The sequence below is a fragment of the Amblyomma mixtum genome, chromosome 9 (genome assembly GCF_055824585.1).
Source record: "Amblyomma mixtum isolate Tamu chromosome 9, ASM5582458v1, whole genome shotgun sequence".
Taxonomy (NCBI): domain Eukaryota; kingdom Metazoa; phylum Arthropoda; class Arachnida; order Ixodida; family Ixodidae; genus Amblyomma; species Amblyomma mixtum.
Genome location: NC_143020.1, coordinates 119,270,809 through 119,294,126, shown reverse-complemented (window position 1 = coordinate 119,294,126; position 23,318 = coordinate 119,270,809). Strand labels below are relative to the sequence as shown.

Genomic DNA, 23,318 nt, shown 5'->3' with positions numbered 1-23,318 from the left:
CACAGTGTTTTTTGCACGTGGACACCATTACCACGTTCCTGAAAGCGCGATTGAGGTGTCCCTGACCCAAGGAGCCAGTTGTGCACGTCTTGAACTTTTTCATCGCCAATGCCAATTTACCCAAAGAACGCCAGTGGCCTATGCTCCAGTGCCACATTTCTGCAGCGATGTTCTCAGCGCCAACGCGTATTGCTACAGTGCAGTGTTCCTGCCACATCGTTCCCCACACCAACGCATCCAGCGCAAATTTCTCTATCACTACCGCCACTTAGCTCAAAGCGCGCATACTAGTTTTATAGTAGCATTACTTGATATAGAAAACGATGTGCGATGCACAGCTAGAGAGTGTGTTGCAGTTTAACACGAGGCGTGTTCGGCTCCGGCGATAGCCTCTGAATGAAACTGAAACAAGAGGTCGAATGATGCTTCAACTCAGGGGCACTTATGATGAAAGGGACTTGCTACCGGTCTGGTGTCCACTGTTGATGCGGTGTCTATCTTTGCCGCCCTTTTAGCTGTGTTTTCTGTCTACCTAGTGCAGTGCCGTCACTAGCTGCAGGCTTTGTGAAAAACGTTAAGAGATCTCTGCGGCAACCCCCATGGGGGGAACGCGAAAGCATTGAGATTCTTCCACCCTTGTCGCCTCTCACACAACGGGATACCTCGCCATTCGACTGATGCCTGACAAACACGCGGACTCGTCGGCTGCAAGACAGCGACTGAAGCTAGACTGCAATGCCCGAAGCGGAGGCGACGCGCACAACTTTTTAGAAGTTTCTACCATCACGCTACGGCTCACCTCACCGCACCGCGACCCTCTCCTCTGACGTCATAGTGACCCCATTTCAACCAGCATGACCTCACGTGTTACCATGACAACCACGTTGGTTCGCCGTCACCTCAATTACAGCCAATGTATCCTCTGGCTCTTACCTCTCTCCATTATTTACTCTTACCGCTAATTACCTCTAATCATCATCATCAATCAGCCTGACTACGCCCACTGCAGAGCAAAGGCCTCCCAGCGATGTTTATTGCCTCAGCATAAAACGGTATGCAATCAGTATATATCAGTAGTAATATGTAGTAGTAATCAGTATATATCCCCTTTCTGTACATACCTAACCTCGTGGAGCAAATACTACGCTGAAAAAAAGAAAAGATGCGGCGATAGCCTAATACTCTCGCGCAGTGGTAAGCGAAGCTGATAGGTTCACACCTTCGCGGGTTCAAACCCCAGTCGCAAATATGCATTCCAATTCTTTTTGTGTATATATTTCACTTAGCACAAACCCACAAACTTGCTAGACCACAAGTTCTTGCTAGGAGTTTGCCCATCCGAATAGTGCTTTCGCGTTAAAAGGTCACGCACAGTGCGTTTCGATGTACATGGTTTGAAAGTTTGTTTATTTAATATAATGCAGGAAATACCAACACACAACTTCACACATTGTTACTGTACGCAGTTCTGTACACATTTATTGGGCGACACTTTTCAAAATTGGAACAAACTGACCTCAGTAAAAAGGAAAGCAGTTCGAGAAATAGAAAATGTGCTATTGATTGAGCATACGAAAATCCTTATCCACAGAAGCTAAAAAGTAAAAGCTCGCAACAACTAAAAGTAGAAACTCATCAGAAGTTACACTAGCGCGGTACAAGGAAAGCTAGATTTATTACCTAGTCTCGCTAATCAACGTTCACCCTCATTGCCGTAAACTATAATGAAAAATTTATTTCCCATGCGCTAAATACACGGCCGTCATCGAATCGCTCACATACTCCCGAACATACTTTTCGCCAAACGACGGATGGCTATGTTGTACTAAGTAAAATTTATATTTATTTGGAGTTGTTTCCGAAAACGTCCTGCATTGACAATTAACAAGACACCATTTATATTTCAATCGTTTTCATTGCGAACCAGCGTGTATTAATCGTTTCACGAATTGCTCATAGCAATAAAAAACAAAGTAATGCACGAACACGTCGTCAGTTTTGCCTTGGCGGCCGGGGCCTTGTCAACATCTGGCTGTATAGATTTTTCTCCTCTCCCTTTTTCCGCCATGTATCTTTTTTTTTTGTGTGTGAAAATTACAGATGTTGATTGACTGATGATTGTTCTAAAGGGAATATCCTCCAATCTCTCTGGAAAAGTGGGTCCACCTAAATAAAATTTGTGTCCTCGGATGGCGTTGAACTTGCCGAATCCAAAGAGAGCAAAATTGATGGGGTGAAACACCCCATCAATTCAGTCTTAGGTGAAACCCTCTGCACACTTATGGACTTCGTGACATTTTTTAGATCTTTATTTGCCGCTAGGAAGCACGTGTTAATAGCGTCTGTTGCAGGCACTATATTATTTATGGCCGCACGAATAGCGCAAATTTCTGTGAGAAGCGGGTCGGGCAGTCGAGAAGTATTTACGATGTGTGATGAACTCTTTGCGCTTAGGGCTACTATTTCATGCTCCCCTGCCATTCTGTATGAGCAGCGCGTCCGTACAAGCTATACATATTCCTTCACTATACAACAGTTTGAGCTGTCACCTTCTATTTATAACTGAGTTTAGTTGTCGATTTTTTTTTTGCAGTTATCATCGAATTTGCCCATCGAAGATGCGCTTTAATTTTCAGTGTTTGTGCGGCCGTACTTCACTGTATAGGCTTCAAGGCACATAACGTTCTTCTCATCTGAAGAGAAACTACGCTAACAGTTACTGAAGCGAGAAAAGCACAAGGGAATGTTTCTATATACAGGGTGTTTCACGTAACTTGAAGCAAGGATTTAAAAAAAAAAACGGTAAACCGCAGTCCACTGAAACCAACGATACATTCTTCGCCACCATGTGGCGCTCCTCAGAATATTTTTATTGTGCTTAATTAGTTAATTAACTAAGATGAATTATGCAAATTTTCAAATATTCATTTTAGTGCCAAGACCGTTACAACCGATCCAGTTTATTGTAGCATCGTATCTCCTACGGAGACCTTTTTTTTTTTCCGGCATCTAAAGAGAGCCCCCGAAATATGAAAAATACCATGTGACTGCGCTCGTGCGCTACCACATTGCAGCGCTGTAACGCACTGTCAAGCCGCTGCTACGAGCGGCGGCCGTTCACTTCGCCACGGTCAGCGGGCACGCTCCGTTTGCTCAAAACGCCGTTGGGAGCGCTGCAATTTGGTAGCGCACGAGCGTAGTCACATGGTATTTTTCCATATTTCGCGGGCTTTCTTTAGTTGCCGAAAAAGGACTCCGTAGGAGATACGATGCTACAATAAACTGGATCTGTTGTTTATAAACCTGCTCTAAAACTTAATGTAACGGTCTTGGCACTAAAATGAATATTTTTAGAAATCTGCATAATTCATCTTAGTTAATTAACTAATTAAGCGCAATAAAATATTCTTAGGAGCGCCACATGATGGCAAACAATGTATCGTTGATTTCAGCGGGCTGCGGTTTACCACTTTTTTAAAATCCTTGGTTCAAGTTACGTGAAACACCCTGTATACAATATACTTAATATGTGGAGTTGTGCAAAAGAAATGGGTAACGGAAATGGAAATGGGTAAGTAAGATAATTAGAAAGCAGTGAAACATACAACCACTTGCTGCAGGCGAGTTCCGACACTGTGTTTGCACTCCTAGTGTATTTTGCCCGGATGTTTTTATCGTAAAGCATCCGTTCGAAGCTTTGTTATGTGGGGGAGGGGATAATGACACCAAGCTTTGTAAAGTTTATTTCCTCATCTTCAGAGCCGGCGGCACACGGCTTGATTCCTTTCTGAAGTGAGCAAGGATTCTATTGTTCAATACTGCTGCTCTCACTTTGCACATCGAATCTCGGAAGTTCGCTGTAAGCTTTAAGCTGAGCGTGGCCGGGAGCTGTGGCATTCGGTTTGACAACCGCTGAACAAGTTTGTTGCTATCGTCACCGCCGAGTCATTCAGTTCTTGTGGGCGCAGGTCAGCTATCTTACGGACTGCTGGACTGCCGTCCCCAATATGTGACTATATATACGAACTCGAATTGAAGACAAGACGACACATTGATGTCAAATAGGCCGCACTGTTGTCTTCTTCAGCATAAGCTTCGTCACCAGTCTAATCTCAGCCTATGTTCAACGATTTCTCTATGACTTCCATTTACTGGGCAGTGAGAAAGCAGAAAATGTGCAATTTTTCTTAAAATATGACAAAACTTTAAGCTAAAAATTGGCGCGAAAAAACGGCACGAAGAAATACAGTAAAGGCGACCGCTCTTGTCTGGATAACACAACCTATTTCCTTCAAGCTAATTTTAAAACTTATTAAGCAAGCAGCCCAAGATGACGCTCTGTTATTTTAGCGCCATTATGGGACACTTAATACTGAGTTGCCCACCGCATCCTCAAAATAAACATGGGCATGTGATCATGTATTTATGACATAAGTGTCGGTCCCGGAATCTGCTCGACAGCCTGGACAGTCTCCCTGCTTTGGGACGACTGAGAAATTGAGAGCCAGAAGTCTAAAGCACGTGCGCATCTGTAACGTTCAAAACCATGGGTCATGACCTGTGGACGTTTTGAGAAAACATAGTTGCATGCTTAATTCAAGCGGATATCCGGCTATTCTGCTGGCTCATTAATATTCTGTTTACATATTCATGCACCGAGTTAGAGGCTTACCATTTTTTGCACTTCCTGCTCCAAAGACAAGCATGCGTTTTCAGTACGCCGACTCGTCCAACAGACAAAGGAAACACAATAGGTTTCTTCCAGGAAATCAGGTTTGCTATAAATCACAATCGCTGGCTGGCTCACTAGGACGTGGCTCTCCATCCGCGGATGCGCCAGCAGCACGAAATGCGCTGGTCGCAGGCGCTTTTGTTTTTAGCAAACACCGTTCCGGCATTGTTCTCGAATTTGCCGTATCCAGAGCAGCGTAGTGAGCTTCAACAATACCAAGACGCGAGCAAGGTAAGAGCTCGGGCGTACTGCTCCAATGCCATTACTAAGAATATAAGTGATAGAAACTACTCTTGTTAGAATTTTAATCAGTCTCTGAGAAAACTGCCTCGCTGTGCTAGTGAATTCACTGAATTGCGAGATCATTAAGTGGTCCCATAATTTGCATTGCGTACGGTTTATTTCCTTTCAGTAGATTACGCTTTTTCATATAGCTTTTTAAAGTTATTTTTCACATTTTTTTTTTTAAAGAGAAACTCGTCGGTCCTGTGCTCACAGAACCAAGCAACGCTTGTTTTTTTCTCTTAAAGATCGGAGTACCGGAATTATTCTGGTGGTTAAACAGTCTGAAAATTTTCGAAGTGGGCATGGAACTTTTATAAAAACTACAACTGCACAGCCTGCAGATCTGGACATGTGCTCGGGCGTTTGAATGCAAAATTGCAGCGTGCTGTAAAGAAAACGCGCCGCCAAATACCGACGTAAAAAACAAGGGTCTACGGTGACGCTTAAGAAGAAACGGTTGAGAGCATGCAGACCGAAACTGCTTATTTGCCGACCGCGCTACAAGGGCACGACCACGTTAAGCAGAGGTACGGACATAGGAACACAGTTGAATATTAAGTACAAGAAAACGGCTCCTCGGGGAGGTGAGCCTGCAGTAGAACCGACCGCGAATGCGATTATGAGAATTGGACTACGGACAATCAATTCACCAGCAACCAGGTCACCAGGTCATTCTGTGAAACGCTTGATCCATGGAAACCTTTCTCACGCATCTGGAATGTAGTTCGTGGCCTTCGAACATCCCCGCACCAGCTGCACCCTTTCAAGTCTCTTGCACTCTTCCAACGACGTGGCGAGATCGAGGTAGCTGGGGATTTCTGCTCTAGGGTAGCAGGACCGTCTACCCCAGCTGCAACGCTGCATTGCAGCGATGTTCCTGCTTCTCAGGATTCTCGGATGGAGCTTCCCTTCTCCGTAGAGGAACTTGACGCCGCGCTGGCTTGTTGCAGACGATCATCATCGCCGGGACCCGACGGTGTGCCATACACTGCACTTGGAAACCTTGGACAAGAAGCTAGGCGTGTTCTTCTGGAATATTACAACAAATCATGGAATGAGGGCACAGTTCCAGACGAGTGGAAGTCCAGTCGTCTAGTTCCGCTCCTGAAACCAGGGAAATCGCCTGTTGACCTGACATTATACCGTCCAATTGCGCTGGATAGTTGCGTTGGCAAAGTACTGGAAAGGATGGTACTTACACGAATTGAGTGGTACCTGGAGCGCTACCGCATATATCCGGATATAATGTCCGGGTTTCGACGTGGACGCTCCTCAATTGACAACGTGGTCGACCTGGTGTCATCCGTCAGCGCCAAAAACATTTGAAGCGCTTGACCGCGGCATTGTTCCTGGATGTAAAGGGCGCATACGACAATGTAACTCACCAGGCTATTTTGGACGCTCTGGAAGCTGCCGACCTTGGTGGTCGCTTATCTGCTGGATACGCAGTTATTTGTCCAACAGATCTCTCTTTGTGCAGAGAGAAGATGGCCCAACATCTTCTCATTACACTTCCCGTAGAGTCCCGCAGGGTGGAGTGCTCAGCCCAACGCTGGTTTGGTTTGGTTTATGGGGTTTAACGTCCCAAAGCGACTGAGGCTATGAGAGACGCCGTAGTGGAGGGCTCCGGAAATTTCGACCACCTGGAGTTCTTTAACGTGCACCGACATCGCACAGTACACGGGCCTCTAGAATTTCTCCTCCAAAGAAATTCTAGCCGCCGCGGCCGGGATCGAACCCGCGTCTTTTGGGTCAGCAGTCGAGCACCATAACCGCTGAGCCACCGCGGCGGCCAGCCCAACGCTGTTCAACCTTACACTTGTAGGGCTCGTTGATATACTACCACAGTCGACGCAACTCTCAATCTATGCGGATGACATCTGTATCTGGGAATCCGGAGTTACGCGCCCACAAGTTCGAGCTAGGCTTGAAAAGGCGTCAAGTATTCTTGCGGTCTACCTTAACCAGCAAGGCCTACAGATTTCAGCCGAAAAGTGCTCGCTTGTTGCCTTTACACACAAGAACATGTCTCCTTATACCGTATGCATAAACGGCGCACAATACTCTACGTAAAGAGTCATCGGTTTCTGGAAGTAATCATCGACCGAAATCTATCATGGACCCCCCATATTTCATACATGAAAAAGAGACTGACAGCGATTTCTCACATTCTCGCCTTTCTTGGGGGAAAGTCGTGGGTAGCGTCGGTGCGGTCGATGATGCCGCTCTATAACGCCTTATTCATGGGATTTCTTCGCTACAGTCTCCCTGCACTTGGAAACATTCGGAAAACAAACATACGAAGTCTGCAAACCGTTCAAGCTCAAGCTCTCCGGACTTGCCTAGGATTGCCGAAATGTGCCTCTACGGCCGCCTCTGTACTCATCGCCCAGGAGCATCCAATCCCTACCTACTTAACAGTTGACGCACTGAGGGCACATTTCCGACACATCTCCCGGGTTACCTCTCACCACCTCGCCAGTCTTCCCATTACCAGGCCGCGCACATCGTTTACAGACATCATTGACGCACATCGCGCCATTCTGCCGTCTCAGTTTATACCCGCCTCTAGATCGTCCTCGCCACTTTGGAGCCTGCACAATCCCCGTGTGCTTCTTTCAATAATTGGAATCAGGAAGAAGATCGACTTATCGCCGATCGAATTAAAACAAGTAACTCCTGAATATTTCCATGAGCACCATGCAAACCGGGTGCAAGTTTACACCGACGGCTCAGTGAACCCTATCAGTTCTTCTGGCTCTGTGGTCATCCCCGCAAGGACTACAGAAATTATAGTTAGGACAGCTCACCAGACTTCTTCGACGGGTGCAGAACTCACCGCTCTTCGGGCCACCATTGAACATATCAGTCCGCAGCCCCCTCACCGGTGGTCTATTTTCACCGATTCCAAACCTGCCCTCCAAGGCTTACAAGCTGCTCTTCACCGTGGAGCCCATGAACAACTGGTCGCAGAAGTTCGACAACTACATCACTTTGCCATCAACAAAGGACATGACATTATCTACCAATGGCTACCAGGGCACAGCGGCATAGCAGGCAATCACCGCGCGGATGAGGTCGCACGAACTGCTCACCACGATGGGGATTTTGTGTCGATCCCCCTTTCGAGATCAGACGCAGCGGGCAGGCTTCGCGCACTTGTGAGGGACATCACGATTGTCGCGTGGAATTCCGGCCAATTCTGCAATTCACGTCAAGAATCTTTGGACCCAGATCTGAAGCTCCGGCTTCCATCAGGCCTACCACGACGTGGAGAAACTTTGCTGTGTCGCCTCTGGCTTGGTGTAGCTTTCACCAACCATTACTCTTTCTTAATTGGTATGGCTGATAGCCCTGCATGTGCCATCTGCGGGTATGATGAAACTATAACCCACATTATTTGCGACTGCTCTGCCTACAGCGCCGAAAGGCAATCCCTCAGCCATGGGCTGGAACGTCTAGATCCACGCCCACTGACGGAAATGAAGATTCTCGGCCACTGGCCGCGGCGATCGTCGGCGGTGAAGGCATCCAAGGCACTGCTCCGCTTCTTGCGGACTTCTGGCCTGCACGACAGGTTGTGACTTCAACGAACAGTGACGTTTTAGAGTGACTTCAATTTTCTGTTACTTTCCTTTCTCTTTCTTTTTTTTTATCCCCTCACTCCTTTCCACCCCGTGTAGGGTAGCAAACCGATTATTATTCAGGTTAACCTCCCTGCCTTTCCTCTTCTGCCTCGTCCTCCTTCCACCGTTTTTAACCTTATGCCTTACCTTCAGCCCTAGGTAATCGCTGTCATCGAAAAAATCCTACATGAATGACCCAAATAATAATAAAGCTGCTCTTTGTATATTTATTGTCGCCCTGCCAGATGCGTACGGCAGTTTATGTTACTTCTCTGCACTGCACATCCGGAAAAGAGAAAACATGCACTTTTTATTTCTTCTTAACAGCTATAGTTAACTAGTGACGCCAGTAGGTTAATACTTTGGTGAAGCTTTAATGATGTGTCGCACATATGGGGCACCGATTTGGGCGTTTAGAGCAATTAAGCAACTTAAATTAAATGCGCATCACATCTTAGTTCAATCCTATCAAAGGCATAAATTTGATAAAAAATTTGCACAAATGCACCCAAGAAAATTCGCTAGTCGCCATCTAGCCTCCGCTTAAGTGTCACCCTAACTTCACTCGTAAGCTAAGGCTTTAACCAAAGTATCGTAGCACTTATCGTACATGCGTCACTCAATGTGAACACGGGTAAATAGGGGCTGCATAAAGCAATTTTTGCAGGGAACTGCGGTGGGAGTGAGTATGTGCTCGGCACTGGCAAGGAGAGAGACTGCGTGAGAAGGAAGGAGGGAGAGGGCGGTCAATTGCCATTGCACAGCCCACGAGTGTTTGTATTTCACAGCCGACACAACCACGATTTGATCCAGCATCCTCGGGAACAGAAGCCGAGAGTTATTGCCACTGGGACGCCACGGCGAGTCCGGATGAATATGTAAAGTGCTGGAAGAACACATTTCTGCTGCTCTGAATTAAACCGAGCTGGCGATTATTAAATGGCAAATTTAGCCCCGCGAGACAAACTGGTTCTTAAATAAGAATTGTTTCTGGCGGTATCCAACAGTGCCACACGACTGCTTCAATGACTTATCCACTCCAGCGTTACATTCTACTATGCTTCATTATTTTCTAAAGAATTCTATCTACAGTTCGTCTCAAGCCAAGTATGTAGGACCGGACGGCTCAGTTTTAGAAAACTAGTTTACGTACAGGTAAAAGCTGCGCCTATTGATGCTTCTGATTGTGCATGCGGGTTAAGGCAATATGCGCAGTTCGAGTTCTCTCCACCAAACGTGGTATTTCGTGCGCAGTCGTCCCCACAGTGCATCATGCTGGACCTAATATACTGCTCTCAAGCAAGCATGAAGAACGACGAGGATAGAAACGTAGGAATTAATTCCACCTGAGTTAAAATGCCACCGCACTCGTGAATTACTCTCGTGCAAATGCTACGAGCTGACTCTTGCTTAATGCCGTTGGTGCAGCACTGTAGCTGCTCCGTTCGATATATGAGCAGTCTTCATGTCGCTCTTTATATCACACCTGTTAAAGGACAGATTGGCGTGCCTCACAGACGCATGCTGGGCTAGCGCCTGTTATTTTTTTTTTTCACTGACGTGGGATATAAGCCGCAATTAGTTTGTGACGGCGAATGTATTCAAGAGTAGGATTCCGGAGCACATGCTCTCTTGTAACCCCCGAAACAGGGGTTCATATTCTGTAGACATTTCCCGGCAAATATCTATTTTTGATTTTTGAATTTTATGTCCGTCCGCTTAACTGTCGCAGCTAGAGACTAAGGGTAGTTCTGGTGCTTTCTAAAACATCTGCACCGCATATTTTCCACCATGCTCTATCGTTCAATATGCAATGGAGATGTATTGACTTATTTATAGGTTCGTAGAGGAAATCGTCGATGTTTATTCACTGTCATGTAGCGTGATATATATCCGTTTTATTGCTCCAGAAACGTCCTTTTTGCATGTTCTCTTACTGAATTTCAGACAGCATAATTTTGGTGTCCCAAACTTCCTTTGCGCTCGATATCTTTCGTCCTTCTTTCATACTGAACAGACCAACGGCACGTGTGGCATTTCCATCGCGCTTGTACATAAAAGACCCTTAGTGTACGTGCGATTTAGTGAGCGGTGATGATCCGCATTGCGATGTTTCACCCTGGAAGCATAATTCAGGCACAGGTGCTTTTGTTGTTGTTAAGCGCAGTGGTTGCATTATCGACAAACTCTGGCTATCCTGAACTGCGAAGTGATCTTCAACAGTACCAAGATGCTAGCAAGGTAAGAGCTGAGGCATACTTACTTAATATGAGTGCGAAGAAATGCCAGAAGATAAAATTGACAACGAGATTTTTTTAAATTTAAGTACTAATGAAACCTGTTCGCTGTCATGTCGAATTTGTATCTCTGCGACATCAGAATGATTTCACTTTTCGTCCTACTAATTTTGCATTTCGCTTGGTTTATTGCCTTTTAGCGTCCCAATGCCTTTATGTGTGCGAATTTAGAAGTTGTGAATATGTTCTCTAGGAAACCAGCAACTTCTCAATTGGGCAGTTCTTCATCAAAGGAAAAAGTTGTTAGAAGAAAACTAATTCAAATCAGCAGTTCTGAGGAAGAGAAAGCGAACAGTCTGAATTAGTTTCAAATGGCGACGAAATGCTGTTCCGACTCAGATGTAAGTGCGCAAAAGAATGATTTTTTTGGAGAAAGCCCTCGACAGATCCTCAATACAATGCTACGAAGCAGGTACAAAGGTCGGCAGTGGGAGGCTTTCGCGGTCTAGGAGAGCCGGGCAAAAAGGTTAACATCATCTAGACGGAAGGCCTCTGCGTGGCCGCGTGACGTAAGCGCAGTGATTTCGACCTGAAAGTCAGCTTCGCTTAGCGAGAACGTCTTAGGGCTACTGATGCAAAGTACATAAAGATATGTGCCATTTGGTTAAGTAATATTATTTACTTCTTGCCCATGACGGCTTTATTCGTATAATCGGTCCGGTACTTAACAGGATGCACCATTTCAGAAACGACCCAAAGTGACGTAAACTTTGTGGGCATTATAATGAAAGAGGAACAAACGCGAGTGTAAATAGCAGCAAGGCCTATTTAAACCACTTAATTCCGAGGTACAAGTACTTCTATGCGACTTTCATAGTGACTGATAAAAAAAAAGCAGTTGTTCCATTGGAATGTGCTGTTAAAAATAACGTCAAATAATACAACATGTCACAAAGTAGTGTTCTATGACTCAGCGTCTATGACTCAGCGTCTATGACTCAGCGTCTATGACTCAGCGTCTATGACTCAGCGTCTATGACTCAACGCTCTATGACTCAGCGCTCTATGACTCAGTGTTCTATGACTATGTGTTCTATGTGTTCTATGACTCAGCGCTATGACTATTGCGCTTCTTTCCTGTCGTCGCTATCTTTTTACCTGTGAACGTCTTTTTAGCGCACACCCTTTCAAATATGACTCAGAGAACGCAGTACACGAAGGAAACTAAATGACTACGGAGGTACGAGCCATGATAGTATGTCGGAAGTTCAGAGCGGTAAAGAGTTTATGGCGAAGACGCCGGAGGCATCTAGATGCGCAATAGAAGTGTTATTAAAGGGCCAGTGGAGGCGCTTGTGTGAACAAGCATCGAAAACAAATTTGAAAAGCCGTGAAAACGATTAAAAATTAAATACCATCAATGTCACAAGTAGGCTCGAGAGTACAAGGAACAATAAAAAAGATATACTTTTACTTTACGATCTCAAGAAAGCCTGTTTAACAATTCATTCCCAGCCCTGATACCTAAAAAGCACCAGTTTATATTAAAAAGAGAATGTTTTCGTCATTTGGTAGTCACCGACATGCGAAGTCAACACATTATAGTTGCACCTCAACGCAGGAAACGAATTGGAGATAACCATCCGTCTACCACATTCGAAACATCTCTCTTCGGACTGCTTGTTTATTGTTACGATATTCCGGAGACCAAGACAGGATATAAAGTGAAACAAAGAAGGCAGACGGTGTCCCCAGTAAACGTCATTGCTACGAGGCAGCGCGCAGAGACGATGGACTAGAAAAGACACACAGAAAAAGCGCTAACTATCAAGTGAACTTTGTTCGAAAAAGACATCTCTTAATTATCGGTTTTCTGCGCGTAAAGCGATTGCACATCACGTGGAAATGGTCAATCAGCAAACCTGTCAATGAACGAAACGTGAATTCTTTATCACGCAGAGTCAAGGTGATACTGCAAACGCATGACTCTGCTCCCTTCCTTATATGATACGCTTCTGCGAGTTCTCGGGTCACTTTATCGCGGTGACTGAACCGCACCACCGCCCTGTCAAGCGGAGGCAAACATCCTTGGCATGAAGTGCAATGCTCGGCTAAGTTTCTGAAAGGCCGACTTGAGAGGGAACGGAAATGCTCCCGTAATCGCTTATTGAGGCACCTGCCCGTTTGGCCTTTGTATGTTCTTCCGCACGCCAGCCGAATGCTGTATGCGACGCCAATTTCACATGTACAGGTGCGGCCAGAATAATACGGAGCTCGCGAAAGGCGGCCAAGCTAGCAGAAACTGCATCTAAGCGCCACCTATCAGCACAACAAAGACACCCCTGGCTATCCGCGCGCAGCGAGAGTGCCTGCCGCCGAGCCCCCCTCTTTGCTGCAACCCTGCCGTTATCACCGTTCGAAAGATGCTGAGCTGGTTCGGGAAACACCGCCAGGTGCTGCCTTCATCAAGGCGTGCTCACTTCAGCCTCGGTGTCGCGCGCCGTCGACTAAACTGCAAAGCGGTGGCTGCGCGGACTGAAGGGCCGAGATATGCCAAAACGGCGGTCTTGCGCCCGTTTACAGCGCGCGCCGCTCCTCGATGCGAGAAATGGGGCAACGAAGCGCATGGCGCTGTCAGCAGAGTATCAGTCGATCATAGAGCAAGGGATTGCATGCTATATGCTGTGATGTTGATAGGCCTGCGGAAAAAGTGGGTCCGTGCTACCGGCGCCATCTCGCCGCGTCCAAATTATGATAGTTCCTGTCGCCACTGCTAGGCAGCGCGCATAAGCACGTTTCCGCTGCTCCGCGACCCTTCCTGTGCTCCGTATTATTCTGGCCGCACCTGTACAGTACGGTCCATTTTTAAAGGGAATATGTGATGGTGTGGCCTACACGCTTCGCGAAGCCCTGTTGCTTAGATGCGGCAAGAATGGGCGGCATGAGGCGGATGCGCGGAAAGACCAGTCGCCATTCTTACTGTGCATGCATCTTATGCCGTAAAATCTCGTACGTCCTGGGCGGCAGCGCTTCGCAAAGTGCGGAAGCCACACGATCGCATGTTCCCTTTAACAGTGGACCGTACTGTACATATGGATACTGGTGTCGGACGCTGCAGCTTGTATTGGCTTGTAACTCAGCCCTTCTATGGGCCCATGCGCAGATCTGGCCAAGCTTCTTTGGAACGGAAAACGCTGCTTGCACTCCGTATCGTGGCCCTACTTTTTTCAAACGATGCGTCATTCCATGGACGTAGGGCGCCACTGCGTACTTCCGCTGTTCTTTTGTTTTTTGTTCAGGGGCACCTGCGACCTCTTATGGCACGTTTTAGCAAACTCTCGCCCACCGACATCAAGACGGACATCGCACACTCCTCGAAAACTTTCAGTACATCATCGCATACATGTAGCGGCACATTTCCGTTGACAATAACAAGGTAATCGTCGACAAAGCGGAGCACGCGTGCAGTTATCCCTCCAATTGCTTCGTTGAGTTCTGTGGGACCCCACACGAAGCAATCGGAGGGATAAGTGCGCGCGTGTTCTGTTTTGTCGACGATTACCTTGTTGTTGTCAACGGAAATGTGCCGCTACATGTATAAGATGATGCACTGAAAATTTTCGAGGTCACGTGTTCTGTTTCCTCGACGATGACGTTGCTGTTGTCAACGGAAATGTGCCGCTACATGTATAAGATGATGCACTGAAAATTTTCGAGGTCGCGTGTTTTGTTTCCTCGACGATTACCTTGTTGTTGCCAACGGAAATGTGCCGCTACATGTACAAGATGATGCACTGAAAATTTCGAGGAGTGTGCGATGGGTCTGTCTTTCACCTTGGAGCTCCCGCTAGGCAATGGCCTGCGATTTCTGGACCTTCGGTTGAGTTTTCTTAAGGACCATGTGGGCTGGGCGTACGAAACACGGACAGCCCTGCTAGTCTACCTCTCTGCTCTCTCGAAACTTGTGAAAAGAGGCATTGCGGTTACGTGCTTAGGGTCAGCGATTTCTAAGTCATGCTACCACAGCGCTGAAAGTAGCTTTAAAAACCAGGTGGCGTGATTGAAGAGCGCCGGGTTTCCGCTCTCCGTCTTGATGTCGGTGGGAAAGAGTTTGCTGAAACGTGCCAGAAGAGGTCAGGCAGGTAGCCCTGAACAAGAACCAAAAGAAAAACGGCAGTACGCAGCGGTGCCCTACGTCCACGGAATAACGCATCGTCTGAAAAAAGTAGGGTAAAGATACGGAGTGCAAGTAATGTTTTCCGTTCCAAGGAAGCTTGGCCATATCTGCGCATGGGCCCATAGAAGGGCTGAGTCACAAGCCAATACAAGCTGTAGTGTAAGGAAGCTGTAAGGGCTTCACAGTACGAGCCAGAAGCAAACCATGCAGCCTGGTTACTTTTGACAAAGACTGTACATGTGAAATTGGCGTAGTATACAGAATTCCGCTGACGTGCAGAAGAGCATACATAGGCCAAACGGGCAGGTGCCTCAATAAGCGATTACGGTAGCATTTCCGTTCCCTCTCAAGCCGGCCTTTCAGAAACTTAGCCGTGCATTGCACTTCATGCCAAGGGCGTTTGCCTCTGCTTGACAGGGCGGTGGTGCGGTTCAGGCACCGAGATAAAGTGACCCGAGAGCTCGCAGAAGCGTATCACATAAGGAAGGGAGCAGAGTCATGCGTTTGCAGTATCACCTTGACTGCATGATAAACAATTCACGTTTATTGACAGGTTTGCTGATTGACCATTTCCGCGTGATGTGCAATCGCTTTACGTGCAGAAATGCGATATTTAAGAGATGTTTTTTCGAATAAAGTTAGCTTCACAGTTAGCTCCTTTGTGTGTGTCGTTTCTTGTCTGTCGTCTCTGCGCGCGGCCTCGCAGCAATGAATCGATACCAACTAGCCGATGTAGCTGTTCTAACCCAATAAACTTACTGCATACTTTATCCACGTGTTTATACCTTACGGGCGCACTATACAATCGTTAATTTCGCTCATGAAAACGCTACGGATCGTAGAAGACCGAACAGTAGGTGAAAGTAGAAACACGGCAGGCGCTCTTACGTTTCCTCCCATAGATAAAAAATCAAATCACTGAAGATGTTTTCGAAACGAGAAGCCCTGAACAGAATGCACCTTTACAGGATGTGTACAGAACGCAGCTGATGATTTAGGACCGTCTGCGGGGTGGCTGCGAAAATCTTTTTTTGATTAACATCTCTCTTGAGACATGTACTCTTCTTCATTGTCCGACCTAGTAGACTCCGGTCGAGCAAAATGCACAGGAAAGACATTTTATGCAGGAAATATTTCAAACAACCCATGGGGTCCAGTGTAAGAAGCACTCTCCACCGGGGTGCTAGAAAAAGTGCTCAGAATGTAACAGAGCAATTATTAAATTACTGCCGGAACTCCTCCGGAATGATTTCGAGTTACTAATTCTCTTATACAGGGCGATTGTTTTTACCTTTACAGATTTTTATTCTAAAAACTCTCGAGATAAGTCGATTCGCTCTATTGAGCTGCATTGTACAGCAAGGCGGGCAGAATGTATACCCCGTGCATTAATTACGCGATTAGTTACCCTAAATTAAGAAATAAACTTTTTGTTTTTGATTTTAGGGGCCAAAGATACTATGTCAAGTTGATTGCTGTGAACATCAAAGGTGATCGCTGTTTATAACTTTTCTTAATCGGCAATGTGGTTCAAAGTATCGAATGTCAAAAATATATATTTGAAAGTTTGTTGAGTTTGCTTTCTCGCGTTACGTAATTTTGAAACGGCTTCGCTGAGCGTGGTATCCTAGCCGAAATCAAGTTACCATCTCCCACATTATCAAATAGATCAACTGCGCCTATATTTAATGCTTAAGAATTGCAAGAGACGCCATTTGATAAATAAGCAATGCGGGAAATTTTTTTAAAAGAGCTTTGAAATGCGAATTTTTTGGATGTTCAAAATTTTGAACCAAATTGTCAATTAAAAGATGTTGAAATACAGTCCACCTTCGATGTTTACGTTCATCAATTTCGCACTATAATCTTGGCCCCTTGGATCAAAAATAAAGAAAAGACTATTATTTTATTTAATTGTTAGATTGTTGATTGATATGGAGTGCATAATGCCCACTTTGCTGTACAATCTAGCTCAACAGAACGCCTCACAGAATCTCTCAACAGAATCTCTCAGAGTTTACAGAGGAGGTAACTCGTGAGGTTTACTATGTTTTAGAGCAATTGTTTTGTTGTTTTTTTTGTGTGTGCGCAGTGCTTCCCTGATGTTGGAAAGTGGTACATGATGTACAGGAACTACTACTCAGACCCGAATTTCGGTGGAGCAGCAAAATGTGTTACTTTTGAGAAGACGGGAGTTTATGAAAACTTCAGCACTCCTGTTTCCTTCGGTTACGGAAATAGTGGATCAACGCAAGTATTTTCCCATTTGTAATATGTAGAATTTATGTTCAGCAAAAGCAACTTGCTTAAAGACGTTGCTAAGGGTATGATTCCTAGTCTGAAATAAGGCCCGCTGAGATTTGCCTAACAGTGCAATGCAATATTTCCCGAAAGTAATACGGCGCTGATGTTGCGGGCATAGTGCTGCAATTCTGAATTTTTATTTTAAATAACAGAGCAGCTCAAAACGGCAACGAAAACTGCAGTCTCATCGGCGAAATTGAGCCGTGTAAAGCCTGCCATTTCTAGCTTTTAAAAAGATACCGTTTTCCAAAAACGTAATGCAAAATTTTCACAAAACAGTCTCCAGGTTGCAACTACGTTGCGTTTTACCCTCTCCTAATGTGGCAAATATTACTGCACCCTGATGATTCCAGCAATAAAGAAGAACCGGAAAGAACACCGATTTTTGAAGGGTGTCATCCACCGTCAACCGACCGGTGTGCCGGCGCCTTGCGCATGCGCGGAGACCTCACGCTAACGCAATCGCCGATATTTAGGCTCTTCACGTATGCATGTCGCCACAGGCATGTGATAGCTGATGCATGCGCGCGTGGTTAACACTAGTCTCTTATTGTATAATGTGGACGTGCTTATTTCTTTTTGTCCCAAGTGTGTTCCTCACAAAATATCAAAGAATACCGAACATAACAACGCAACTTACTACACAGAATGTTTGTTTACGTTTATGGGGGTTTAACGTCCCAAAGCGGCTTAAGCTGTGAGGGACGTCATATTGAAAGGACAGGAAAATTTTGACCACCTGGGGTTCTTTAACGTGCACTGACATCGCACAGTACACGGGCTTATAGAATTTCGCATCCGTCGAAATTAGACCGCCGCGGCTGGGAACTACGCAAATGTTGTAGGAAGAATGAAAGAAAGAAAGAGTTAGCTTGCAGCAAATTTTATTCCCAATGATATCCTGTTTGCATGAAACAAAAATAATATTAAATCTGGACTTAGCAGCTTAGCACATTAACCTGTGAAGGTTGATTGGTATTAATTAAATGGCGGGAGATCTGCAGTGGCAGGCCCATTTTGGTATTCCACAGGCAGCTGCCTGGCAGTGCGTCTTACACGCCCTTTTGGTATCTATACGTTCACGTTCACATTCAGCCTACTTCCACTTGCTGTCTTCATTTCGATCGCGTTCCTGAGACAGGTTCAAGGAATGAAGGGCCCCTTTGCTCGAAGCAAGTAGTCTGTTTTGAAGTGTTGCGTTATTCGCAGTCAAAACCCTCCATTGTTTTTAAGGAAAGGAGACGCGCATAACTGGCTCCCTTGGTCAGTGGACAACTTAATCGCCCTTTGAGGTACTTACATGAAATTGGGGTCCAGCTAACACGACACGAGTAACGTGTTACACGGCTGCCTCCGCATTTCGATGGAGCGAAACGCAAGAGGCGCCCGTGTGCTGTGCGATGTCAGTGCACGTTAAAGATCCCCAGATGGTCGAAAGTATTCCGCACCCCTCCACTACGGCACTTACTTCTCTTTTCTCTCTCACTCCCATCTTCCTTCCTTCGTTTACGGCGCAGTTGAGGTATCCAGAGAGGTTGTGAGACAGTTACAGCGTCATTTCTCTTTTCCTCAAGAAGGAATAACTTAAAAAATTGTGCCCATTAAATTGCTCCTACAAAATGAGTTGTACGCAGCTATGACAGCTTTCGCTCCAAAAAAAAAAAACAACAAAACACCTACGGAGAATGTTTACTTCACTCGAATCGGAGCGAAAGCACGGATTTGTGCTAGGTAGAAGACGGCGGTGAGCAGGCGGTGCCGCAGAACGCAGCAGGGGGAAGTTGATGAAGACGACGCTCTCCAATGCACAGCGCGAGAGTGTGGTGTAGTTTAACAAGAGGCGTATTGGCTGCGGCGATAGCCTAGTGGTCTCGCTTAGTGGCCCTTAAAGGAGATATGCTCGCGCAGCCGAGGTTCCGACTCCCAGTCATGGATATTGATTCAATGTGTTTTTTTCTTTTTCATGGTTTGAATAACTCAGCTGTCCTCTAACTCAGCTGAAGGTCAAAATTACACGTTCCGAGATTGAAGCCCGAGGTCCCGTAGTGAAGTTTCCGCTTCAAAAAAGCCCATAACTTCCGGCTAGAATAGCGCAAATGAAAGTGCAGGAATTATCGCCCTATCCGTGGAGAAACAACAACTGTTGCATGTCATCTCTCTCACGTCCATATCAGCACATGCTTTGACGCACGATCCAATGTGTGCAGCTAATAACATCCTTGAACGGCGTCAACGGAAGAGGAGGTTTATTCCTGCCACTCATTGGCAGCCTCATGACGCAGATGCAGCTGCATCCGATATCTTGCGGAAGGCCGCGGTAAAAATAAAAAATGCGCTTTCCGCCTAAACTTTGCATTTTGATCCAAGTTTTCTCCTGCTTGTGCATACAATATTTTTCTATCGTTTCTTGGCCCATGTAAAGCATAGGAAATTCAGCGTGGCTTGGTGGCTTGGCTGATGTAATTAATGTAAATTGTCTTTTCCACTAGTTGTCTGAGCGCTCAACAGTGGCGTGTTGCTGAGACGAGACGGTCACCAACACCACAAGGGGTTTTGTGGGCATGTTGGAACAGCCTAGCGGACGTGCTCTTGTGCTAGCGTCTGCACTGGGCATACGAGCCTTTTCTCGTTGCTTCCGGTTCCGTTAAACGGCGCTTACACATAGCGACCAGTCCACAGACGTCCCATACTTAAAAACAAAATTCCGTGTTAAGCAATGCGGGTCGCTGCTGAATAGGTATTTTGGTGACAGGATGTTTTGAATCCCGTCTTTGCAGTGCCCATCATGAGTTATAATAGAGCTGCACCTAAATTTCTTGGTAACACACTCTAGAACGAGCCAACGATCTCGAATACAAATGACCAGGAAGTGTCAATTTTTGTTGAAAAAAAAAGAAGCCGCGGACTGGGTATAGTGTAGCAAAACGTAAGACCAGCCATATAGTAAAATGAATGCAGAAAATATTTCCCTAGCTCGAAAACTGATGCGGATAAAATAAATGCAATTTAGGTTTGCTTTGGTTTATGGGGTCTAACGTCCCAAAGCGGCTCAGGCTATGAGAGACGCCGTAGTGAAGGGCTCCGGAAATTTCGACCACCTGGAATTCTTTAACGTGCACTGACATCGCACAGTACACGGGCCTCTAGAATTTCTCCTCTAAAGAAATTCAGCCACCGCGGCCGGGATCGAACCCGCGTCTTTCGGGTCAGCAGCCGAGCACCATAACCACTGAGCCACCGCGGCGGCAAATGTAATTAAAATTTTTTTTGGAATTCCACAAGGCAGAGTGCAAGAGAATGAAAAAAAAATTGATTCTTTCATTTCGGGCATCACTCGCTTCATTTCATAGCAGCAGTAAACAACCCATCGTACATAAACGTACCTACGATTTGAATGCAGATGTCGTGTTCGCAAATTTCTGTTCTTGACCTCTTTCAGGAGCGGCCAGTTTACCATCACATCTTCTCCATGCTACACGGGCAAAAACGAGGCCATGTTTGTACCCTACAACGGTAAGTAGGCAGCGGCAGAAACTTGAAATCAATCTCTGGTCCGGCCGTCTATCAGTTATAGTGAAGTACATCACCCGGTTCCATGTTGCCAGCATACAACACGTCCACTGCAGCCGCTCCTCATTTGCATCCCACCTCCGCCCTCATGGCCAGCAACAGCAGCGACCAAAACTAGTTACAGCGACATTTTTATACCCCTTTCTATACAGCTTAGAGGAAGTTGGAAGCCTTTTATCGTAACATTTGTAAAACACCTCAAGTGGTCTGTACTTCAAAATCTCATCCTATAATTTCTCCTCAAAGCGGCGGATAGCTGATTGTAACAAGGCTTGTCTTAATTGTTTAAATGAACTTCTCAATGTTACCCTAAACACGACAAAAGAAAATATATGACTGGCCATTCACAGTTCCCTCTATATTTTCCGTAGTTCATCTGGGAAAAACCTGCTGACTCCAAAAATTGACTGAAGAACATCCACACTGTGTTTCGTAGCTGCTTAACAATAATGATTTGATAACTATTAGTGAAACCGAGATTAGGAAAACCGTCATTTAACCCGCTTCGTAAACCATCACGGAAAAAGACGTCGTCGGTTCGGTGTCCGCAGCTGCTTGTTTTTACCAACGTATTTATTCAAAAACAAACGTTTCGAACGACCACTCCATAAAAACCGTAGTAACGTATTACCAAGCTTTAAATGACGGCTGGTTTCCCTGAAGTATCTGGTTGCATTGGGGCGTTGTTAATAAAAGGTGTGTACCATATATTTATTTGTCTTTTTTTGCAGCTAGCCTTTCCCAGCTGATGATTTACATAATTTACACCGACTGTACCTGTTATGTTGGGAGACATCATTATGCTAACAACGGTGAGTGTTACGCTGTCAACACATCATAATAGCCGCCTAACTTGAGAAAGCGCGACAAAAGTAAAAGTTTTCGCCCGCTCAGACAAATCTATGCGTTGTCATTAGGGTACAATACATTTGATTTCTATTCGTGATACTTGTCCAAAGCGGGGCAACTGCGGACTAAACTAGAAAAAGAGAAAAACACAACTGGGGCGGGCAGACAGCTAGGTATTCTAGCCATCAACTGCTTCTAGTCGTTCTCAGTTTAGTTTCTAGTCATCAAGGAACAAAAGTATTCATATAAATGAATACTGAGTATTCATATAAATGCGTTTTAGGCATGTGCACGTTTACTCGCTTGGTTGCAAGTGTTCGAAAGGATTCAGCGAGGGAGGTGCTGCTGTTTGAACGCATATTCCTTCTGTGTTATTATAAATTCGCAGGTAATGGATGTACGTACTGGCGTCGCGCGGACACACTGAACGACCCTCAAGATTGCTGCCAATTTATCTATGCCGAAAACTGCGGCACGTCACCCAAGTACCAGATCTACGATTCTTCCTGCCAGTCTGCTCCCTAGGCCACTTTGCGGTGGAGAGCACAAGAGGGCTGTTGTACGGCAGACACTCTCTGACGTCATACCACAGCCGATGCCTGAAAAATGTCATGTTAAACTCTTTGCGCTACCTTTGCATTCAATAAAGAAAGCTCCATTTATATTTGAGGGTTTGTGTAAAAATGATCTCATGCACGTCTTTGCAGTGGCCTTGTGTAATATTTACATTCTGTTGGAACACTGCTGCCCCGAGCGTAATTTCTGTCGCCATTTTTTTTGTCAAACGCTTAAAATATGACAGCTTTAGTTGCGATACATGAGTGCAGTGTGTCTTGCTCCGTTTTGAACATTTCATTGTACACTTAGAATTGTCTGATATAAAGAAAATGGTGAAATTGCGACCAACTGCGAGCCTAATCAACGCTCAGACGTGTGAGGTGTATTAATTAGATTGTTACGAGTATTAACATAGACAGAAACTATGTATACCTTGTGTTGAAATACAAGTTTATCCGCTTGCATTCTTCACTGGCATTGTGATACTTGCTAGCACAGATTCTCACCTTCTTGAGAGCCCCTGAAGAGGAGCGAAACTATATGACTGCTGCCGTACTAACCAGATCGCAGCACCGGTTAAAAAAGGGATTAAGAAAAAACGCTGTCTTGCGGTAATCCTGCGTGAGTGGTTGCCGTTAATGCAGTTCTGTTTCCAAAGCTATCAGACAAATCCTTCATTGCTCCTTGGTAAGAGGAAAATATGGCAAAACGATAATCAAGAATTAAAAAAAAAACTGAATAAATTAACCTTAGCAAATGTTTGTTCCGTAGGACTTGATACAAACCTAACAAAACAAAAAGGCCGTTAACACAAGCTTCAACTTGAGTTTACCCCGGTTTAGCTTGGTCGGTGGAAATTTCAGGCTTATGAACAGGGCGCAAAAAGATATAGACTGGAAGAACACGGAAGGGACAAGTACTAGTCTTCTCTTGAACGGAGTCACACGCACACTTGTGAAATCTAAAATGCTTTTAACACA

General features: G+C 45.5%; 1 protein-coding gene across 1 annotated transcript; it reads left to right on the top strand.

The window, feature by feature from the left end:
- Nucleotides 1-4,849: 4,849 nt before the first annotated feature.
- On the top strand, nt 4,850-22,305 carry LOC149330977 (uncharacterized). The gene is made up of 5 exons (XM_089559526.1): nt 4,850-4,963; nt 17,150-17,307; nt 20,801-20,874; nt 21,663-21,743; nt 22,169-22,305. Exons 1-5 carry the CDS (start codon nt 4,850-4,852, stop codon nt 22,303-22,305), a joined length of 564 nt encoding a protein of 187 aa, XP_089415652.1.
- The last annotated feature ends 1,013 nt before the right edge of the window (nt 22,306-23,318 follow it).